Source organism: Staurois parvus, unplaced genomic scaffold (genome assembly GCF_062004578.1).
Source record: "Staurois parvus isolate SC_StPar_1 unplaced genomic scaffold, SC_StPar_1.0 ptg000704l, whole genome shotgun sequence".
Lineage (NCBI taxonomy): Eukaryota > Metazoa > Chordata > Amphibia > Anura > Ranidae > Staurois > Staurois parvus.
In genome coordinates, this window is record NW_028318500.1 from 4,519,928 (window position 1) to 4,543,806 (window position 23,879).

The window sequence follows — 23,879 nt, forward strand, 5'->3', positions numbered from 1 at the left end:
TTTCCTCCCAAGAAGTTCAGCATAAAAGGACCTCACGACCTCCAGGATCCCTGACCTGGACTTTGTCAAGGAACCTGTATTATCCTTAAGGCCAATGACCACCTTAACAGCTACACCTTGTTTGCAGTTCTGGTAAGGGTCAGACGAGTGGTACTTCCCATAGTCCCTCTGCAGAACAAAGAGGCATGCCGGTCATATTGGCACTTCCTGAGGAGGAGTTTCACCCCAGAGATTGCCCCAGGATCTCCTCCTCTCGAGACAAGAATATCCAGCTTCCTCCGCAAGCTTTGGTAGGTCACGTGTCTATCAAACTGCTTTCTATTGGCTAGGCCCCTAAAGAATCCAGCTATACTCTTTTTGGTCAGCTCCCATCACTCAGCCTTGCTGCTACAAAAGTCCAGGATGGTCACCTGTGTCTGAAAGAATTCCTCAAAGGATTGGCTAATATGTTCTTCCTCGAGGAGAATCGAATTCAATCTCCAGATGCCCTTGCCCCTTTGAGGGGAGTCTAAAGCATTCAAGACCGCAGATAGCATACAGTGATCAGAGAACTCTACTGCCTGCACCACTGGAGGAAAGAAAGCAGAGGTCTCCTTTAAAAAAACCTATCTATCCTACTCTCGCGGTCATGCAACATTATATGCATATGAAATTTTTATCATTTTTTCTCACAAATAGAGCTTTCTTTTGGTGGTATTTACTTGCCACTGGATGTTTTACTTTTTGCGCTGTAAACAAAAAAAGAGCAAAAAAAAAAAGTTTCATTGCTTCTATTATAAAATTTTGAAAACAGGTAATTTTTCTCCTTCACTGATGAGGCTGCACTGATAGGCAGCACTGATGGGCACTGATAGGCTGCATTGATGGGGACTGATAGGTGGCACTAATGAGTTGGCACGGAGAGGCAGCACTGATAAGCGGCACTGACAGGCGCAGCTACTGGGCACTGACTGGCGGCACTGCGTAGCGGCACTGATGGGCACAGGTGGGTGGCACTGCTGGGTACAGGTGGGCAGCACTGCTGGGTGGCACTACTAGACACTGATCATCAGGGCACTGATTATCAATGCCCTGATGATCGGTGCCGATCCCTGCTCTGACAACTGCCAGTTCTCGGCAGTACTTTCCTCACGCTCTGACAGCGTGAGGAAAGTGCAGCCGAGAACCGGCAATTGCATTTCCCAGTGATCAGCGTGTCACTGGACATGGCTGATCACGTGGTAAAAGGCTGCTGTGATTGGCCTTTTACCACATCACGTGATCAGCTGTGTCCGTAGGACACAGCGATCACAGAGATCGCCGAATGCGTGCCCCGGGGGTGCGCAGTGGAGCGCGTCCTGGAGAGACATCATATGACTCCCTCCCAGAACTGGCCGGCCGCAGTGCAGCCATCATTTGGCTATCTGCGGTCGGCAACTAGTTAAAGTCACCTCCAAAGACCACTTGCCGGGATGTAAAAAGAAATGGCTGGATCCTTGTAAAAAGGCATTCCTGTCCCACTTTGTATGCACCCCATAAACATTAATTAGGTGCAGGTCCTGCCCCCCACAAGGATGTCCAAGACCATACATCTCCCAATCTCTACCTCAATAACCCGCCAGACAGTTACCATGCCGGTTTTAAACAACACCGCCACAAGGCTCGGCTGCAAGAGACCAGTAAGATGGACCATACCTCCACTCTCTCTTGGCCATATGAATATCTGCCAAGGAGGTGAGCCTAGTCTCTTGCAAAAATAAAATTTCAGCATCTAATTGGCTGAACAAAAAAAAGGCCATAGAATGAGCGCTTACCAACTTAATGCTGGCGACAGGGGGAACCTCCATTTGGATTATTGGGTGGATAGCTTCTTAGCTTCCCTCTGTTGCTCATCACCAGAAGCCTCTCTATTTCTCGAGGCCTCCTCAAACTCCATTTCAGATTCTGAACTATGTTCAGATGAAGTGCCTGATGAGGAAATATTTAAATTGGTGACCCAAAAACGGTTGGAGACAGGCACTGGAGCTTCCCATCCCTGTGCCCGCCCCACCACCCGCCTCTTCTGCCTCACAACCTTCCTTCTCCCCTCTAGGTACTGCCAGTCAGACTCAGAGATGCTCTCATCTCTTGCTTTTTTGTTAGAAGTCTTCACAGAAGACTTCCTTACAGAAGAGATGGCAGCACAATTTTTGCCACCCTCCACCTTCCTGCAATTCAGACTTGGGAGAGGAAGACTCACAGGGGATAACCAACTCAGGGGGCACAGATTTGGAAGGTTCTGACACAAGGGGAGCAGGTACAGTAGGTTGGGGGGACACAGAGACAGGCACAGAAGGAATACTTACAGACACAGGAGGGGTGGCCAATGGAACTGGGGAGGGATCCTGAACAGAACCAGGGGAAGTCAGTCACCGGACAGGAGGATGTTACACTAGGGGCCTCACCCTCCAACCTGTCCAGCCTCAACAGTTCATCCATCACCTCTCTCCACATTGTGCCAAGCATCAGTGTAACGTACTCCAGACACCCAGGACTGGGTATCTGCGTGAAGAAGCTGCTTCTCAGGCTCTGGAACACGAGACCAGTGAATCTTGCTATTGTTACCCCAAATAAACCAGAGGTAGACTACTTTATTTGAACACAGATACAAGATATATATACACTCAGGTGACAATCCCCCCTCCCTGCATAATGACACAGGGCGGGGCAATCTACATTTAGTAACAAGAGACACACAGGCATTCAAACTTCACACCAGCAGACAGTCTCATCAGGAGGGAGGGCTGCTGGAGACACCCCCCCCCACACTAAGCTAATACAGATAAACACATAGATCCCATAATAGTTTGCTCGCAAGACAGACAAACAATAGAACAATGGGATGCAGCCACATGACATTAAACAATCAACAACCCCCATTCCACCTATCTCCTAAACATGCCTACACAGTCTGAGACAAAGCCCACACAATGTTATGACAGATCACCATGTGCCCCTAACAGGCGATTTACACATAAGAGGGGTATGGGGAGCTGAGACAGGGGTCTCTCCACCTCTCCAAAGTGAGCTGGGTTCCATGGGCCCCCCACCCAAAGTGACTCCCGTCACACTCAGAACATTGGCTGTAGGGGTGGCCAAGGCGTAGGCACAGGTTTCACCTTATCTGGGTGCATTCCTTGGCTACATGACCCTTACCCCGACACAATGAACATATTAAAGCTGAAAAGGAGGAGCTAAAGTGCCCCTTTTCTCCACACCGGTGACACAGTTTTGGCTGACCAGGAGAGAAACCAGTCATCCTGTCCCTCCCTATAAAAGCAGAGGAGGGCAGGTGACAGACAACGTTCCCATCCCTGGCCAACCTGACTGTCACCGACCAACCCCCAGTTCAGATGTTGCACTCATCAAGAATTTTATCTGGTTTTGTCAAAACCTCCCCTTAATGTCTCAACCAGACCTCTGGGTCCCGAGCAGGAACACTCTCATTACTGAGGATGATGGTTATCTTTTTCACTGTTGACCTCTGTGAGACAGTAACTGGTGCCAGACCTTCCCATTCAGGGCTTGACCTGCACTGAGCCTGATATCGTTTCCAAAACAGGTCAAGACCCTCTGGCCTGGTGAAGCTTATGGTGTACTCCTGGCTCCCAGCTACATGAATGAGGGCATAGAGGTAATTTGCCCTGAAATCCATCCCCAAGATCAAATCAACCACCACACACCTTGCTAGAGGGACTGCACCACCTTCACATTTAAGCATGACGACATTTTGCCTTGGAACCCTGGCAGAGGCCAAAGACCCAAGACCCGACCCTGGGGTACTCAAAGTGGTATTTTTTTTGCAGAAAAACCTGCTTGAAAGTGGAATTTCCCTTCGACTACAGCCCTGGCTTGATAACATTACCAGGAGCAGAACCTACCACCTGAGCAAAGGTAGGATTATCAGGGCCAAGGCCCCACACTGATACGGCACTAGTTCGCACATTACCATTCACAGATGGATCTGAGCTGGTAGGACTGTCCTTCACACCTGTCCTGGTAGGATTGTCCATCACACCTGCACGGGTAGGATTGTCCATCAAAGGTGCAGTCACAGTCTCCACTGCAATACCACTGGTGACCTGATGGTACACTATAGAATCTTGTTCAGCAGCTGTGACTGGGCAAGCAGTTTTGGATTAACAGGTTCTGCTGGCACTTGTAGTCCCTCTGAAGAAATTTCTTTTTTTTTTCAATGCTCATTTTGCTGAGCTCCAACACCATCAGTCAAAGCATTGCTAGACATGGGGTCACCAGGCTGAGTGGCACTGGGCAAACTGTCAGCATCAGTCGCTGTGTTATAAGGCACAAACAGTTTTATTCACAGTTTGGCTTGATAGGCTTTTCCTTATCAGGCACATCATCAGGTATGTCCTCACCATCAAACACCAACTGATTTCCCCACATTGGAGACTCCATTGACCAGATCACCCTTAGCATGCCTCATGAGAAGGCATAGGGCTGCTTACCTCACCCTGAGGGGCAGGGGGTCAGAACTGGGGGTCTCCTCCTCCATTTTTGCCATCCTTGCAAACCTTCTGTCATTACAAAACTTCTCCTTGAAAGGCCCATCTCTCCCTTCCATCATGGCCACAATGGTTTCCTGGTGTTCCACCCAGACTTTAGTCAACTGGATTTCAGTATCCATGCATCCACGGTTCTGGCTATACATGCTCTCACGCTGCTTTCGTAATCGCTTCAATTCTGCTCTCAGTTTGTAGAGCTTGTCTCGCTCCCTATTCAGGACCTTAATCCCGGCCGCCACTCTCTCCGGACTCCGTGCCTTCATTTTCACCTGGGTAAGATAAATCACCAGCCCCGGCTTGCACTGAGGCAGGCATGTCACCCGCCATCCCAGGGGATGGCCGCGAGTTACCAGCAGGAGAAGCCCTGTTGGCCTCCATGGCTTCCCCAGGAAGGAGCCAGAAGGCCTGGGAAAGATTTCACTGCACTCCCTTCTCACACAGAGCAGCTGCAGCACCTGACAGCAGGAAAAACTCCTCCCTCCTGACACACCTGTGCTCAATGATGGGGCACTATTCCTCCCACTGAGACCAATGATGGGGCACTATTCCTCCCACTAACACCAATGATGGGGCACTATTCCTCCCACTAATACCAAGGATGGAGCACTATTCCTCCCACTAATACCAAGGATGGGGCACTATTCCTCCCACTAATACCAAGGATGGGGCACTATTCCTCCCCCTGACACCAAGGATGGAGCACTATTCCTCCCATTGTCACCAATGATGGGGCAATATTCCTCCCACTACTACCAATGATGGAGATCTGTTCTTCCAACTAATACCAATGACTGGACACTATTCCTCCTTCCACTGACTCAGGGGCGGACTGACCATTTGGAAACTTGGGCACTGCCCGAGGGCCCAGGGTCAGTAGGGGGTCCCATGAGATGCCCCTAGTACCTTTTTCATAGGCTTTTTTAAATTTGAGCAAGGACACAGGGGCCCCATGATCCCCTATTGCCCGGGGGCCCCATGAGTTGTCAGTCTGCCCCTGCACTGACTACAAGCATTACGTCATTTTTTTTAACTCTTACTGACGCTGGGACATTCTCTACTCCCTCTGGCCACTCCAGCCCTTCTAAAGTCTAAAGGACAATAAACCGGCCCTTTGCTTAGAAAGTTTGGAGACCCCTGGATTACATCAACAAAGAACAAGGACCCTTAGGAAATGACAAATGATTAAATTAATTGGATTCTTCAGGGATCACAGCTAGAGATGAAAACCTAAATAAACGAAAGAGTTTTAAAGGGAGGGATCCTCCCTTCAAGAATTTGAAAATTACTTACATTATTAAATAAATGTAATCATTTATCAAACACAACATCATGCAACTCATTCACAGACTTAAAAATGACAAACCTTAACCACTTACGCTCCGGAACATTTTACCCCTTTCATGAGCAGGCTATTCTTTGCTGTTTGGCACTGCGTTACTTTAACTGGCAATTGCGTGGTCATGCAATGCTGTACCCAAATTAAATTTCTGTAATTTTTTTCACACAAATAGAGCTTTCTTTAGGTAGTAATTGATCATCACTGAATTTTTTATTATATAAACAAAAAAAGCCAAGCATGTTTAAAAATAAACAATATTTTTTACATTCTGTTAATAAACATATCCAATAAGTGTTTAAAAAAATCAAGTTTCTTCATAGTCAGGCCACAATGTATTCTGCTAAATGTTTTTGGTAAAAAAAAATCCCAATAAGTGTATACTAATTGCTTTGCGAGAAAGTTATAACATCTACAAACTATGGGATATATACAGTACTGGAATTTTTATTCATTTTTTTTTAGTAGTAATGGCAGAGATCAGTGACTTATAACGAGACTATGATAGCATGGAGGACTAACTGACAACTTGTGGGACCTGACTTATTGACACTAACATCACCAGAGACATTAATACAGTGATTGGTGCTAATATTATACACTGACACTGTACTAATGACACTGGCTGGGAAGTGGTTAACATCTAGGGGCAATCAAAGGGTTAACTGTTTGCCTAACAATGTGTAATATGTATACTGTGTGCTGATTTTACAAAGGTATGTGCTGGTTTTTATTCCCTGCTTTGCAGGAAAACAAAAACCAGGACATCGCTACTGTCAGGACAAAGCTGTGTGTTGTTTACAATCATACTGCTCCGCCGATTGGCAGGTCTAAGCCATAAATCATTGGCTTGGACCCGCTGATCAGTTTGTGCTGTAACTTATCAAAGCACAGCCAAGGACTGCAGGCATGCATGCGCCCCCTGCCCGAAAGAGCCGGATCATGTATCAGATATGTGGCTGCCCTGCAGCAGTATATCTGTGTGGGGCGGTCCGCAACTGGATAACTGTAGCAAATAAGAAAACACAATAAATACATTTCACAGGTCAGACAAGAGAAATATGAATGAAAATACTATAGCCCTGAGAGTGAATTTCCCAGGGTGACTAAAGGCTGACAGACAGAGCACACTGAGCAGGGAAGACACTGACACAGAGGAGACTGAAGCAGACAGTACAGACAAGACAGAGTGAAGTCTGTTTACATTCCCGGCCCTCACAGTCTTTACTCAACCCCAACATGTGATGACAGCGATGGCCCTATTGAAGAGGTGTCAGGCTCTCAGACCAACGTTTATATATGCCAGCATACCACGGATCACCAATGCTGTCCGAAAGGCTATTTTTATTGAAGAATGATCACATCACAAAGTGTTTTGGAGCCATGCAGAGCCCCTTTGTCAGTCATGTGACCAGACCACGGTAGGCCTTCCAAGCTCGCAATGGCAGGAATCCTGGATCTGTGGGCGTCTGATGGAGAGTAGGGCCTCCTCAACCATATTCTTGCATAGTAGCCCCTCCCCTTTCCCCTTCATAGTATCTCCTCCCCTTTCAGCCTGCGCACTGACATTTCCAGTCATCGGACCTCCTTTGCTGGTCCCTGACAAATCCCATTATCCACCTGGTCCCAGTGGTGATGCTATGCACTTCTGGTCCAGCCTTATGATCTTCATTTGACTGGCATTCCATTGGAGAGTAATGTGACGATGCCCAGTAGACATCTTAACCACTTAGTACCGCAATGCCTTAATCCCTCCTGGATGCAGAGGTTGGTCCTGATGCTGCTCCTATGGTTCTGCCGCAGGTCCAGATCTGTCTACAGGTAGATGAAAAGTTTCCTGACTGACCTCAGGTAGGTTATTACCATCAGTATACAGGATAGACCTGGCATTCAGCAATGGGAGGCACAGGGCCCACAGATGGAAATGATGAGGCAGCTGTCACCAGAAAAACTGAGGGGAGAAAATGAAAAAATAAATTAATAAAATGACTTAGCCTCCAGAAAAATTCATGAAGTTCATGAAGTAGATTATCCATTCTTTGCTGGGAGCAGGTAAAAAGATCCAAGAGGAAGGCTGAGGAGAACCCGGAGGTGAGTCCAGCTGACAGACCTGAGGTAAATTCAGACTCCGCCTAGTGACAGGTAAGGAAGGTAACCCTCATTGGCTATATGTTTCCTGCCACAAGATTTGTCACCAATCCAGTGCTCAGCAGATGAGCACTCAGTGAGCAACAGTGAGAAGCCTCCTAGCAACAGCAGCTTGTCACCTCAAACACAAAACAGAAAGAACCAGCAAATCAGCCTTAGAGAGTCATGTATTTAATGATAATCATCGCCCCTCTATTAACTGCTTTAGGACCGCCTTATAGCAGATATACTGCTACAGGGCGACTCCTGTGCGCAGGATCATGTATATATACGTCATTCTGCATTTCCAGGTAGGGGGCGTGTGCGAGCTGTACGCACGCCCTACCCGCGCAGCCATTCGCATTCGCGGATGTCAATCACTGAGTCACAGCCGGTAATTACCCGCCGGCGCCCGGTGATTACCGAGCATCTCCGATGGGGAGGAAGATTGTTTTGTTTACAAACAATATTCCTCCCTGTCAGCTCGAGCAGCCATCCCGATCAGTGTACTTACAGTGAAAAACGCCCCCTAGTAAAACACTCCCAGCACACAGTTAACCCTTTGATTGCCCCTCACATTAACCTCTTCCTGCCCAGTGTCATTAGTACAGTGTCAGTGCTTTTTTTAGCACTGATCACTGTATTGGTGTCACTGGGGTGTCAGTGACACCAAGTCAGTTCCCCCCAGTGTCAGAATGTTCGCCGCAGTCCCGCTAAAAGTCGTTGATTGCCGACATTACTAGTAGAGAAAAAAATCCCATTATCTATACCGTCATTTGTAAATGTTATAACTTTCGCATAAACCAATTAATTTACACATATTGGGATTTTTTGTTTAGCAAAGACATGTAGCAGAATACATTTTGGTCTAAATTTATGACGAAATTTGATTTTTAAAATTTTTTTAATGGACATGTTTAATAGCAAAAAGTCCAAAATATTTTTTTTTTTTCTCAAAATTGTCAGTCTTTTTTTGCTTATAGTGCTAAAAAATAAAAAAAGCACAGCGATCAAATACCACCAAAAGAAAGCTCAATTTGTGGGAAAAAAGGACATAAATTTCATTTCGGTGCAGCATTGCATGACCGCGCAATTGTCAGTGAAAGTAATGCAGCACTGTAACGCAAAAAATGGCTTGGTCATGAAGAAGGGTAAATCCTCAGGAGGACAAGTGGTTAACAGTGAAATTTAAAAACAAATAGGTGATAGGGGTGAAAAACCCATGGGACCACTTCTCTATTTCTTTTCTTTCCTGGCTCTGATATTCACTTTGAGCAATCTCTTTTTGAGGCATTTCTGTTGTTAATATTGATATTACCAATGGAATTATTATTAAAGGCGAAGGTCAACCATTTCTGTAAAATTCACATTTTATTTTTCAGATTTTTTTTTTTTTATATATTAACAAGGTTATTTGAGTAGTTGTAGAATTGTTGTTCTCTGGTTTCTGGTAGCTATAGTCTCTTCTAGTTTCTGTTCAAATGGTTCTAAACCCCCAGTCCATACAATGTTTAAGGTCCACGATTGACCAAATAATTACAATCTGTGTATATGAAGCCTCTACTGGGAAATAACTAGTAGTAGTTAGTTGCATTCAAATGTATTTGTTCTGTAAAACTGAAAACATTTTGCTACTCATCCAAGTAAATTTTTCATTTATAATGAGTGTCCAGAACATACCTCAGCATTTATAGCCACACAATTAAAGGAGAAGTACAGCCAGTTCTCTTTTGGCTTAGGATCACAGGAGTGCAGTTTGTTCTGCATTCCTGTGACCCATTTTCAGCCGGCAGTAGGCTGAAGTCCTCTGTCGACTGACGACACTCACCCAGTCCAGACTGGGGAAAGATCCTGACTTTAATGTCAGGATCCACTCCAAAGTCTGGATCGGCACCTGGCAGAGTCTGAAGCGGCAGGGCGAGTCATGGGGGGTGGGGCGCAGAGCAGAGAGTGGTGACTGATAGTCACCACTCTATGCTCACAGCGGAGGTGAGAACTCAGCAATCAGTGGTTGTGTGACCATTGAGTTTTCACACTTAGAGCCAGTAGGGGACAGAGGCAGCATCGGACTGATGCTGCATCCACCTAGGTAAGTATGACTTTGAAGAAAAAAAAAGCCATTCCATACTTCTCTTTTAATTCAGTCACCTTAGTCTATTCAGCATTGAATGTCCATGTAGATGCCGATTGTCCAAGAATGTGAAGGGAGGTGCGAAAGTTTGTGAATCCACCCTGTTCTAATTACATTATTCAATCCCTTGGTGTTGTGAAGTGTGGGGCATGTGCACGTTCTTCTTGTTACACAACCGTAGGTGTGAATTGTTAAAAAATTGGTGGAGTAAAAGAGATAGTTCACACTATCTGCAGAGACCAGGGGCGGACTGACAACTCATGGGGCCCCCGGGCAATAGGGGATCATGGGCCCCTGTGTCCTTGCCCAAACTCAAAAAAGCCTATGAAAAAGGTACCAGGGGCATCTCATGGGGCCATCTACTGACCTCGGGCCCTCAGGCAGTGCCCAAGTTTCCAAATGGTCAGTCCGCCCCTGGCAGAGACCTGTATTTTCTGCACTAGGAAAACACAGGTCTCTGTAAATCACATAGAAAACAGTTGTTTCTATGTGTTTCATTCACACCAAAATGCAGGTGTGATGTGCGGTGTGGAGCTGTGCAGAATTATGAAGCATGTCTGCCATTTTCTGCACAAATCCACACATGAATTGAGGGAAACTGACAGCACTTCTTTGCACTCCAGGTGACAGACAGTGGAAAAGAGAGCAAAGTTCTGGTGCTGTGTGTCCAGATGTCCCGACTTCATTGCAGCAGATAAGGGGGCAGCAGGAAGAATCAGATGGTGGACAGGAGGGGGTGATTGGTGTGGTGGGGGGAGCAATTACAGGAACCAATCACCTGTGTGTCGCTACAGCTGCTGAAAGCCACTTCTCTTCCTCCTGCCAGCTTTCAGCGGATGCAGGGAAAGAAATAGGGGACATCGATTCTTGTAATTGTACTACCTCTTCCCCTGCTGCACTGATCACCCCCTCCTGCCACCATCTGATATTATTGATATTATCTGCTTCCCAGCCTCCCTGTGTGCCCCCCCCTCCTGTTCCTCCTGCTGGAAGCTGCTGTGGGCACACAGGAGATTTTCCTGTCTGGAAAGCAGGGAAAGGGGCCAGTAAATATGTAATTTACCATCCCCTTCCATTTCTGAATAAACACAGTTATCTTTACCAATTACTAACTTTGTTTATTCATAACTGAAGCATAGTAAACATTATTTACTATACTTCAGTTTATGAATGAACAGAAGCCTCTGTATAGAGCCTCTTGCTCATTCATTCTGCAGTGCAGCTTCCCGCTCATTCATTCTGCAGTGCAGTTGAAGCTGCATAGAAAGGGGTTGATATCAAAAGTGAGACATCAGGGGTCTGTTTAGAACCCACCCCAAAAAAGTATTTTGAAAAATGTGCAAAAAATAAAAAGAATTCTAACAAATTTAAAAAATTGTAAAAAAAGTGTAAGGCCTCATCTAGACTTGTGATTGTGGGGAAGGCAAAAATGCGCAGGTGAGCCGCATTTTCTGCTGCCTGCCAACCACCCCCTTTCATCTGCAATAGGCAGTGGATGGGGGTGTTTACTTGCCACAGCCACGGCAAAGTTGACCTAGATTGCCACCAGCTGAATCGCCACAAACACCCCACAACTGCACATTTGTCTGCAAAAATGAGCTGAAAGCAGGAGGGGAGGAGGTGTCTCATCACTTCCTCACTGCTTGTCAGTAGCCCCTGGAGTGCGATCCAAGCACGGATCAGGCTTCAGAGTCGAGGGATATTTAGATAAATGTCTAAATCTACCCTTAGAGCTGATTCACACATGTGTGGTGCGGATTGAAGCTCAGGTTTCACAGCTAATTGATACAGTAGTTGTTCACAGGTTCACATCAGGTTCAGGACAGGATTAGCTCTCAGGATTATCCTAAATTAATTTAAATATCCTAAATTAATTTAAATATTAATTAATATCCACAAAACAAGTGAATCAAAAGTGCTATGTGCTTATAAATAAATAAAACATAAAAATAAATGATGTATTGTGATTAAAATTATGACTTGTGAAACCAAATAAATTTATATTTTGCGTAACTAATTATATAAAATAATTCATAAAATAATTCATATCATATTATCACGTCACTAAATGTGCAATCCTTATAATAATGTGCAAATCTTCCATCAGTAAAAAACATACATCATATAATTTGGTAAGTGAAATTAAAAAGTGAATGAGAAATAATAAATAAAATAAAAAAATAATGAAAAAAATAAATAATAATAAAAAGTCTCTGAATGAACGACAATTATATCCCAAAGTGCAAAATAAATGTCCAGCTTGGATGGATATACTCTCCTTCAATGTGAAGATGTAATCTTTACTGTGATGTTGAGAGCCTGTGTGGCTACAGGACTGTGAGGGATACTCCCTTCTTTAATCCACTCCTTAGTCCTCTGCCTTTGTATTCCTCGCATTTAACATGTAAGAAAAGGAATAAAGATATGGTGCCTTATCTCAGGGGTAAAACAGCCTTTTATTGTGCTTCTCTATTGCACTCACATTTTAAAAGTATCAAAAGCGCTTTGTATATATATAAAATCTCCCACAGCTTGTAGCTAAATCAAACGAGCGGTGTGTGTCCACACACCCTCAGTACTCGCCGTATCGTTGTTAGATTGCGCGATGGCGTCACTGCCCCTCCCCAACGCGTTGCGCTACAGGGATTTCGTAGCTTCGTACGGGGGATTATCCTGTTCACACATATGAGGTTTAGAAACGGTTCCGATAAAAGTCAATAGCCTGTAATCCACACCTGAACCGGACCGCACTGCTCAGAAATCGGACATGACTCTTTTTAAAACCGCATTGAATCCACACTGAATCTGCACTGGCCGTGCACCCAACATATGTGAACAGGTACCACAGGAAGCAATGTTATTTCACATGTCATGCGGATTGGATGCAGTTCAAACTGCATCCTATCAGCATATATGTGAACAGGCACTTAGGGCTGGTTCACATATATGCGGTTTGGATGTGATTTGAACCGCATCCAATCTGCATGACATGTGAAATAACATTGCCTCCTATGGTGCTTGTTCACATACTGTATATCGGGTGCAGGAGTGGTGCAGATTCAGTGCGGTTTGAAAAAGAGTCATGTCTGATTTCTGACCCGTGCGGTCCAGTTCAGGTGCGGATTACAGGCTATTGACTTCTATGGGAACTATTCCTAAACCGCATATGTCATGAGTTGTGAACAGGATTCACTTCAGGATCAGGTTTCAGCACAGGTAGCTCTCATTGCTCCCCCCCCCTCCACCTCAACACCTCCCCTCCTTGCACAGAATCCTGTTCTGAGTCTTGCAAAACCACATCCTGAACTGGCCCTAAACATGCCCTGAACCACTGAACAAGCTGATTGCAATCCGCACTGAAACCGGACCTTCAAATCCACACTGCACATGTGTGAATCAACTCTTAAGACTAGTTTTTAAAAAATTAAAGGCTCATTCACAGAGGTTATTTGACCCGCGCCGTGTGAATGAGCGGTTTGTTTGTGCAACTTGGGAGGTCTTTTACTCTGAGGATGCTGTACTAACACAGTTGCAGGTCCTGATTTGACAGGTGTGCAAGTGCAGTTGAGTGGCCCCAATTGCATATTGTCTGTGTTCGGGTTGTACGCGTGCAATCACACCCCACATCAAATCAGGACATGCGACTGTGTGCACACAGCTCTAGCCACATTAAAAAATAGATTGATTCAGTACTTTTTTGCTAAAATATTGTTTTGATATTTTCGGGAAGGGGAGGGGAGGGGGTTGCCCTGTCAGGTAGGCTGTACGGGGCCTTGTGATTTTTAACAGTAGCCTTGCTCGACTGCTCCATCTGCTGAGTCCCGACTACTATTCTCTTGATGCTTTTTAAGGGCGGATGATATAAGAGCTCTGATGGAGAATGGGGGAGACTGGTGACGGTGCTCTAATGAGGGGTGCACTGATGAGTGGGGAGCTATAAAGGGGACACTGGTGATGGGGCTCTGATGAAGGGGGCACTGATGAGGGGGCTCTGATGAGGGACCTCTAATGGGGGGACTCTGATGCGGAGGCATTGATGGGGGGGATCTGATGGGGGGCTCTGGTGAGGAAACTTTAATGGAGGGGCTCTGATGAGGGTTCTAAAGGAAACTATGATGTAATGGGGGGCTCTGATGTGGGCAGTACTGCACAAGGGACTCTGATATACAGTTGTGCTCACAAGTTTACATACCCTGGCAGAAACTGTGCAATTTTGGCAATGATATTGAAAATATGACTGATCATGCCAAAAAATGCTCTTTTATTGAAGGATGATGATCATATGAAGCCATTTATTATCACATAGTTGTTTGGCTCCTTTTTAAATCATAATGGTAACAGAAATCACCCAAATGGCCCTGATCAAAAGTTTACATACCCTGGAATGTTTGGCCTTGGTAGAGACACACAAGGTGACACACGTGGATTAAATGCCAATTAGAGGTTAATGTCCCACATCTGTGGCTTTTTAAATTGCAATTATTATCAGTGTATAAATAGTCAATGAGTTTGTTAGCTCTTACGTGGAAGCGCCGACTAAGCTAGATACTGAGCCATGGGGATCAGAAAAGAACTGTCAAAAGTCCTGCGTAACAAGGTAGTGGAACTTTATAAAGATGGAAAAGGACATATAAAGATGTCCAAAGCCTTGAATATGCCAATCAGTACTGTTAAATCACCTATTAAGAAGTGGAAAGTTCGGGGATCTCTTGATACCAAGCCAAGGTCAGGTAGACCAAGAAAGATTGCAGACATAACTGACAGAAGAATTGTCTGGGATTCAAAGAAAAACCCACAGGCAACCTCAAAAGAAAAACAGGCTGCTCTGGAAAAAGATGCTGTGGTTGTTTTTAAGGAATACAATACAGTGATACTTGAACAAAAATTAGCTGTTTGGTCGAGGTGCCAGAAAGAAGCTCTTACTGCACCAATGCCACAAAACAGCCCCGTTACAATATGCCTGACAACACTTTGACATGTCTAACCAGGCCTTTTTGTGTCATTGATGCAGTAAAGGCTTCTTCATTGCACCTCGACCATGCAGCTCATTTTTGTTCAAGTGTCATCATATTGTGCTCCTTCAAAACAACCACACTGTCTTTTACTATAGCAGCCAGTATTTTACTTGTGGTTACCTATGGGTTTCCCTTTGTATCCACAACAATTCTTCTGGCAGTTGTGGCTGCAATATTTCTTGGTCTACCTGACCTTGGCTTGGTATCAAGAGATCCCCGAACTTTCCACTTCTTAATAGGTGATTTAACAGTATTGATTGGCATATTCAAGGCTTTTGTCAGGGCAGGAGCCGAGGAACGGACAGGCAGGCCTAACAATGTAACGCACTGGCTGACGACAACCACCACCCACAGACTGAAGTCCCTCAGGGTGCGGAGTCTAAATCCCAGGCTGCCCTTCACCAGGGCCCCTGATGGTGGGGATGGACTTGACGCAGCCAGGAACCAGGTCGCGGCCCCCGAGACACCTCAGCTGCGGTAATGGCCGCCGCCAATGGCGTGTAGCTGCTGGAAGAAACAAAAGAGTAGTCAGACAAGCCGGGGTCAACAACAACAGGACAAAACAGTACAGGACAGCAGACGAGAATCACAGGTCACAAGCCGGGTTCAGCAACAGAGGGTCAGATCAAAGGAGAATACAAAGAATAGTCAAGTCACAAGCCGAATCAGAATACCAGGAGAGTCACGAGAGTCAGAACAGAGTAATAGTAACACAAAGACACAAGACACAAGTGCAAAGAGCATGTGCGGGCCACAGGCTTATATGTCATCAGCCACGCCCCTCTGGGGGGTGGACCTCAGAGACCTGAAGGCATAAAAAGGATTCCCATCATGCACAGCAGAATCCAAGATGGACGCCAGCACATGGAGTAACATAACCTCAGGGAAAAGGTAGGACCTTGACAGTACCTCCTCCTCAAGGGCCCCTCCCCCTCCGCGGCTCAACAAAAGGTTTCTGAGGAAAGCGGGTATGAAAAGCGCGGAGGAGGGCAGGAGCATGGACATCCGCGGAAGGAACCCAGGAACGCTCCTCAGGACCATAACCGTGCCAATGAACCAGGAACTGTAATCGACCGCGCACCAATCGAGAGTCCAGGATCCGGCTCTCCTCATACTCCTCATGACCGTCAACCCGGACAGGACGGGGCCAAGGCAGAGAGGTAGTGAAGCGATTGCAGATCAGAGGTTTCAACAGGGAAACATGAAAGATATTGGAGATCCGCATCCCAGACGGAAGGGCAAGGGCATAGGCCACCGGATTCACTTTGCGGAGAATGCGGAAAGGACCGACAAAACGGGGAGCTAGTTTGGGTGTGGGCACCCGAAGATTGAGGTTGCGAGTAGACAACCACACCCGATCGCCGACCTGGTATGAAGGAGCGGGCAACCGTCTGCGATCAGCCTGGAACTTTTGGCGCTGAGCTGAGTCCCTCAAGGCCCTCTGGATCTGCCCCCATGAAGAACGCAGGGCAGCAAGATGGTTCTCCACAGCCGGAATGTCCTGTGGTGAGAACCTCTCAGGTAATACTGCGGGTTGGAACCCATAGTTGGCCATGAAGGGCGACATCCTGGAGGAGGAGTTGACCGCCGAGTTCCTGGCAAACTCTGCCCAAGGCAGGAGATCGGCCCAATCGTCCTGATGGTCTGAAATATAACATCGAAGGAATTGTTCTAAGGCCTGATTGGAACGCTCCGCAGCCCCATTGGACTGCGGGTGGTAGGCTGAGGAAAAGGAGAGACTAATACCCAACTGGGAGCAGAAGGCGCGCCAGAATCTGGACACGAACTGACTCCCGCGGTCCGAGACAATCACCTTAGGCAACCCATGCAGGCGAAAAATCTCCCTGGAAAAGACCGTGGCCAGTTCTTGCGCTGTTGGTAATTTCCTGAGTGGAATGCAATGGCACATCTTGGAAAACCGATCGACGATCATGAGGATGACCTTATGACCCCGAGACACCGGGAGGTCTACAATAAAGTCCATACCTAGGTGTGACCAAGGACGCTCCCCATTGGGAATGGGTTGCAGAAGACCCAAAGGGAGATGCCGTGGAGACTTATTCTGGGCACAGATCGAACATGCCGCTACATAAGAGGCAATGTCGGCACGGAGGGTTGGCCACCAGAATAAGCGAGAGACGACCCAACACAGCTGGTTCTTCCCCGGATGGCCGGCAGTTTTGGCGTTATGGTAGGTACGCAGCAGGCGGGTGCGCAATCCCTCGGGTACAAAACATCTACCCTCCGGCTTCCCGGGGGGAGCATCAGATTGAGCCACCAAAATCTGCTCCCCAAGAGGAGAGGTCAGACTGGTGCGAATAGCAGCCAGGATCTGATCTGGAGGAATAACTGAGATTGGCTCAGAGTCTTCCCTGGACAACTCAGAGTATTGCCGTGATAACGCATCAGCCCTGACATTCTTGGAACCAGGCAAATATGAAACCACATAGTTGAAGCGTGACAAGAACAGAGCCCATCTGGCCTGGCGGGGTGTCAATCTTTTGGCCTCCGAAAGATAAGTCAGGTTCTTATGATCGGTAAGAATGAGGACCGGAACCGCGGAGCCCTCGAGCAGGTGCCTCCATTCCTTGAGAGCCAGAATGATTGCCAACAACTCCCTATCTCCAATCTGGTAGTTGCACTCTGCAGAGGAAAGCTTCCTGGAGTAGAACCCACAGGGAAGTAGGGGTCCATCGGGCGACCGACGTTGAGACAGGAGAGCGCCTACTCCCGTCTCGGATGCATCAACCTCAAGGACGAAGGGCAATCCAGGATTGGGATGAGACAGTATCGGAGCCGACGCGAAGGCGGATTTCAGAGCCTCGAACGCTACGATGGCCTCGGGTGGCCACTCGTGAGGATTACTGCCCTTCTTGGTTAGGTCTGAGAGAGGCTTTGCCAGCGTGGAGAAGTTCCGGATGAACTTCCGATAGTAGTTGGCAAAACCCAAAAAGCGCTGAATGGGCCGAAGACCATTGGGACGAGGCCACTGCAGGACCGCCGAAACCTTCTGAGGGTCCATGGAGAATCCCTCCGCAGAAATGATGTAGCCTAAAAAGGCAACTTGGGATCGATGGAATTCGCACTTCTCAAGTTTACAAAAAAGTTTGTTCTCACGTAATCGTTGCAGCACCTGCTTGACATCCTGGATATGGGACTCCATGGAGGCAGAGTAAACCAGGATGTCATCCAAGTAAACTACCACGCACTGCTGCAACAAGTCACGAAGGACATCATTTATGAATTCCTGAAAAACTGCGGGCGCGTTACACAACCCGAAGGGCATCACCAGGTATTCGTAGTGACCGGTTCTGGTGTTAAACGCGGTCTTCCACTCATCCCCCTGTTTGATCCGTACGAGGTTGTACGCCGCCCTAAGGTCAAGTTTGGTAAAGACTGTTGCCCCCTTAAGGTGGTCGAATAACTCAGTAATCAAGGGAATCGGGTAGGCATTCTTAGTGGTGATTCGATTAAGACCCCTATAATCAATGCAAGGCCTCAATTCACCACCCTTCTTCTTTACAAAGAAAAAGCCCGCTCCTGCTGGGGAAGTAGACTTACGAATGTGCCCCCGGGAAAGCGCATCCGCAACGTATTCCTCCATGGCCTTATTCTCCGCAACCGAGAGAGGATACACCCTGCCACGCGGAGGAGTGGCACCGGGTTGCAAGGATATGGCGCAGTCGTAAGGACGATGAGCAGGTAAGGCACCAGCGCGTACCTTATCAAACACGTCCTGGTACTCCCCATAATCAGAGGGCAACGCAGAGTCCGAGGAGGCACACAACACCTTAACCGGCCCACGGATGCACCCGGCCCCACACTGTGGAGACCACGAGAGAATCTCGGCTGTTTGCCAATTGAAGGTTGGATTGTGCATCTGGAGCCAGGGATACCCCAAAACCACCGAATAGTGCGGAGAAGAAATCACCTGGAAACAGGCCAACTCCCTGTGAACAGCCCCAATAGCTACTTCCACTGGCACAGTCTCGTGGGTAACCTGCGGTGGTTGCAGGGGCCTGCCATCTATCGCCTCGAGAACCAATGGGGTAACTCGAGCCTGCAGGGGAATGGAGTGCTGGGCAGCAAACGAGCTGTCCATAAACAACCCGCTGGCCCCAGAATCTACCAATGCCTGGGCCGTCACCGAGCCCTCCACCCAAGAGAGGACAACGGTGATCAGTGGCTTATCTCTGCGGAACGCCGGGGACGAGGAGACTCCACCCAAGATCTGTCCCCGACAGGATCTCAGGTGCGAGCGTTTCCCGGACGGACCGGACAAGACTGCCGAAAGTGCCCACCAAGACCACAGTACAGGCAGCGACCCTCCCGACGCCGAGCGGAAAGGCGAGCAAACCCCAGCTGCATGGGCTCACCACCAGACAATCCATCCCCAGGAGGCGTGGGAGGAGAGGGAGGAACGGGTGGGACAGAAAACGCAGGTGCCAGTCGATTGGAAGGCCTCCGCAGGCGTTCCTTGAGTGAAGGCCTCTCCCTGAGCCTGGTGTCAATCAGGATCAGGAAAGAGATGAGCTCCTCCAACACCACAGGCAGTTCCTTAGCTGCAATCTCGTCCTTCAGTGTGTCAGAAAGACCATGGGAAAACGCAGCCACCAGAGCCTCATTGTTCCAACCGACCTCGGCCGCCAGGGTACGAAACTCTATGGCGTACTCGGCCAAGGTCCGTGAACCCTGATGCATGGTCATGAGCAGCTTGGCCGCCGAGGCGGAACGAGCCGGTACATCGAATGCCCTACGGAAGGCATCGACAAAACCGGAAAAATCTTGAATCACCGGGTCGTTCCTCTCCCATAAGGGATTTGCCCAGGCCAAGGCCTTGTCTGAGAGTAGTGAAATTAGGAACCCAACCTTTGATCTCTCAGACGGGAAGGCGTGGGGTATTAATTCAAAATAAATACCCACCTGGTTGAGGAACCCACGACACTGACTCGGCTCACCCCCAAAGCGCTGTGGAAGAGGGGCAGAGCCAGTCATACCTCTGGGTGCCGCTGATGCAGCCACCGAGGTGGTGGACGCAATAGGCGGAGAAGCAGCGGGAGAGACCACCGGAGTGACTACTGGCCTAATAGCACCAGGAGCAAGGTGTGCAGTGCGTGCAAGCAGAGTTTGCAACACCTGAGCGAACTGATCCAACAGGTGATCCTGTTGATCGAGTCTGGCGACTAGCGTTGCCTGCACCGTCAGGGTTCATGGCACTTGTGTAATGTCAGGGCAGGAGCCGAGGAACGGACAGGCAGGCCTAACAATGTAACGCACTGGCTGACGACAACCACCACCCACAGACTGAAGTCCCTCAGGGCGCGGAGTCTAAGTCCCAGGCTGCCCTTCACCAGGGCCCCTGATGGTGGGGATGGACTTGACGCAGCCAGGAACCAGGTCGTGGCCCCCGAGACACCTCAGCTGCGGTAATGGCCGCCGCCAATGGTGTGTAGCTGCTGGAAGAAACAAAAGAGTAGTCAGACAAGCCGGGGTCAACAACAACAGGACAAAACAGTACAGGACAGCAGACGAGAATCACAGGTCACAAGCCGGGTTCAGCAACAGAGGGTCAGATCAAAGGAGAATACAAAGAATAGTCAAGTCACAAGCCGAATCAGAATACCAGGAGAGTCACGAGAGTCAGAACAGAGTAATAGTAACACAAAGACACAAGACACAAGTGCAAAGAGCATGTGCGGGCCACAGGCTTATATGTCATCAGCCACGCCCCTCTGGGGGGTGGACCTCAGAGACCTGAAGGCATAAAAAGGATTCCCATCATGCACAGCAGAATCCAAGATGGACGCCAGCACATGGAGTAACATAACCTCAGGGAAAAGGTAGGACCTTGACAGCTTTGGACATCTTTATATGTCCTTTTCCATCTTTATAAAGTTCCATTACCTTGTTACGCAGGACTTTTCTGATCCCCATGGCTCAGTATCTAGCCCAGTCAGTGCTTCCACATAAGAGCTAACAAACTCATTGACTATTTATACACTGACACTAATTGCAATTTAAAAAGCCACAGATGTGGGACATTAACCTCTAATTGGCATTTTAACCCTTGTGTGTCACCTTGTGTGTCTCTACCAAGGCCAAACATTCCAGGGTATGTAAACTTTTGATCACGGCCATTTGGGTGATTTCTGTTATCATTATGATTTAAAAAGGAGCCAAACAACTATTTGATAATAAATGGCTTCATGTGATGATCATCCTTCAATAACAGAGCATTTTTTGGCATGATCAGTCATATTTTCAATATCAATGCCAAAATTTCACAATTTCTGCCAGGGTATGTAAACTTTTGAGCACAACTGTAAAGGGAGGCTGCAATGAGGCCTATGATGTAAAGCGAGGCTCTGCAATAACGCTAGCAATAAACTGTCCAAACGGTTAACTTCTCTCTCCACCAACAGGAAAGGTAAGTAATGTCACGGGATGGGACACTTTTTTCACTGACCACCTCTGTTTGGAAAAAGTTTGAAAGTTTTGAAAATAAATATACATAATTACTCTTACCTCATCCCCATCTAGAAGTTTTAGGAAGCCAGAGAACACTAAATAAAAATGTAGTATTTATATATGAAGGGAATAAAAGTAAGGCTGATCTCACATAGACACATTGCCAGTGGAAGAGTCATACCAGACAGCATTCACTCCATTGCAAATCTCCCTCACTAGCCCTTACTAGACAGCATGGGAGCAACCTCTTGCTGATCTGGCTAGTAAGAAAGCAATTCCATACAGACTGGGAAGCACTCTCTTAGTGATCCTGATGCGGGTGAGTTGGCAGCAGCATCAATGTTATCAATGTTCATAATTACAAAGTGTTTGTCATTTGTTCAGAATCAAACATAATGATAGTGCTACTACCTGTATGTTTTGAATTCAGAGAGACCTCAGGTGCCCTGTTGCGTGGCTGTATACGATACTTAGCAAAACTGGATCCACTTGACTGTCGTTACTCTTTAGATTCTTGCATTTATTAGACAACCTCAGTGTAAGAATTGCAGATACATTAAGTATCATTTTTATCATTTGTATCTTTCATCTTCTAGGCTATAATAAACAAGCTGTGGTTTGGCTACAGCCTTGAACAAGCCATTTCATTGCCTGTTTTTCATGTCACAGCCCGTAACCAGCTAGAGTTTGAGCCACATTTCAGCAAGGTAAGATATTTTCAGTAATTGTGTGTGAGCAAGATGAATGGCTACTAGTAATGCACAAATAATTATAGCTATCACTTTTGAAATATCTTATTCCATTGGAAGTTCTGAAATTTGATGGTAATTTTTATTTGTCAATATGGCCATTTTCAGAACTGCTGCTTTCAGTAAAAGTAAACAGTTTGGCCGACGTTCAGCTGGGAATCTAGCCTACAGTGTTCATTTTAGGACCTATTTTTCTAGATCTTACTTCTTCTTTACCTTCTTTGTAACAATCTTTTTCTTGTTGTAAATTCTGAGTTTAAAGCTGAGTTCCAGACAGGTATAAAATGGAGTCTACACTTTGTCAAATTTAGCCAAGTGTCATTTTGGGTTGCTGTGAGCTTTTTGTGTAAAACATTACCTGAGCTACTAGAGCTTTTGACCTCTGTGAAGGGGGTAGTAGGGGATCTCTAGTTTCAAGATGGTACCCTTTCGGCCGCTGTATATGAGTTGAGACTGAATGGTAATACAGTAATAAGGTTTCTTGTTCAACAGGGCCTCTATGTGATGGGTATGGGGGGGACAGACTGGGCCATTCTCAATGAAACCCACTATCAACCTTAAAGAAGTTTATATTTTGCCTCAAATGTTCCATCTGTGGCTGAGCTTTTGGCCCTGTCTGTCCAAATCTGAACCTGTCTTCAACTGGAAGGGATCTCCAAATACCCTGCTCCCATTTAAAGAAGAGTGATCATTATACATTTTAATTTTTAGAACTCCCTAGAGGACCAAGTGCACATAGAATTTCCCATTCAAATGTGTCCCTTTGTTTCTAAGCAGCATGGTCAAACAGATTTCCCCCCCATCTGACAATGCTGATAGAAAGGAGACAGATTAGTAATTGAAGGCCCTGGTCTCTGGTAGCAGGGGCTGTTCCAGAGACCAGTTCTGCCGTATACAAAAAGGATCACACGGCTGGCAGCACTGTGTATCTATCAGGGCCACTTTTCCACATCCACAGCCCAGCTGATCGATGACACATTGTTGCAGCTCTGTGTGACCTTTCAGTTTTATGAATGAGCAATCAGCACTGTTGGGCTTTGTTACACACAGTACTGGTCCAACATCGCTGATGGCTCATTTACAAATAGTGAAAGTGCATACTGCACTACAGTGTTCTGTGATCCATTGGTCAAGCTAAGTACACATGGTCCTGATGGACGCACATGGCCACAGCTCTGAGTGATCTGTCGCCATTATGAATGTTCATTCACAATAGTAAAAGATCAGTCAGAGTTGCAGCTTTGTGTAAAATTATCTACCAGATAATACAGATTAGAAGGGGACGAGGCTCCATGCTGGCTCTGTCCATAACCTGGGATTCAAACAGGGTGTGGTTACACCCAGCATCTAGAGGTGTGTTTAGGTGACAATGTTAAAAAAAATTGTTCTTCTTAAATTACATATGTGGAGGATATTTTAGCATATTTTCCAAGAGTAAGGTATATACAGTTGCAAGAAAAAGTATGTGAACCCCTTGGGATTACGTGGAGTTTTGCATGAATTGGGTAT

The 23,879-nt window shown here is 46.9% G+C and overlaps 1 protein-coding gene across 2 annotated transcripts in view; it reads left to right on the top strand.

Annotated features, from left to right (window-relative positions):
* GGT5 (gamma-glutamyltransferase 5) overlaps positions 1-23,879 on the top strand; it is a 126,366-nt gene that overhangs the window by 96,361 nt on the left and 6,126 nt on the right. For both annotated transcript variants that reach the window (XM_089653221.1, XM_089653222.1), the window contains one exon: positions 22,218-22,328. In XM_089653221.1, coding sequence (XP_089509347.1) covers positions 22,218-22,328 — 111 coding nt within the window. The remainder of the gene's footprint in view (positions 1-22,217; positions 22,329-23,879) is intronic.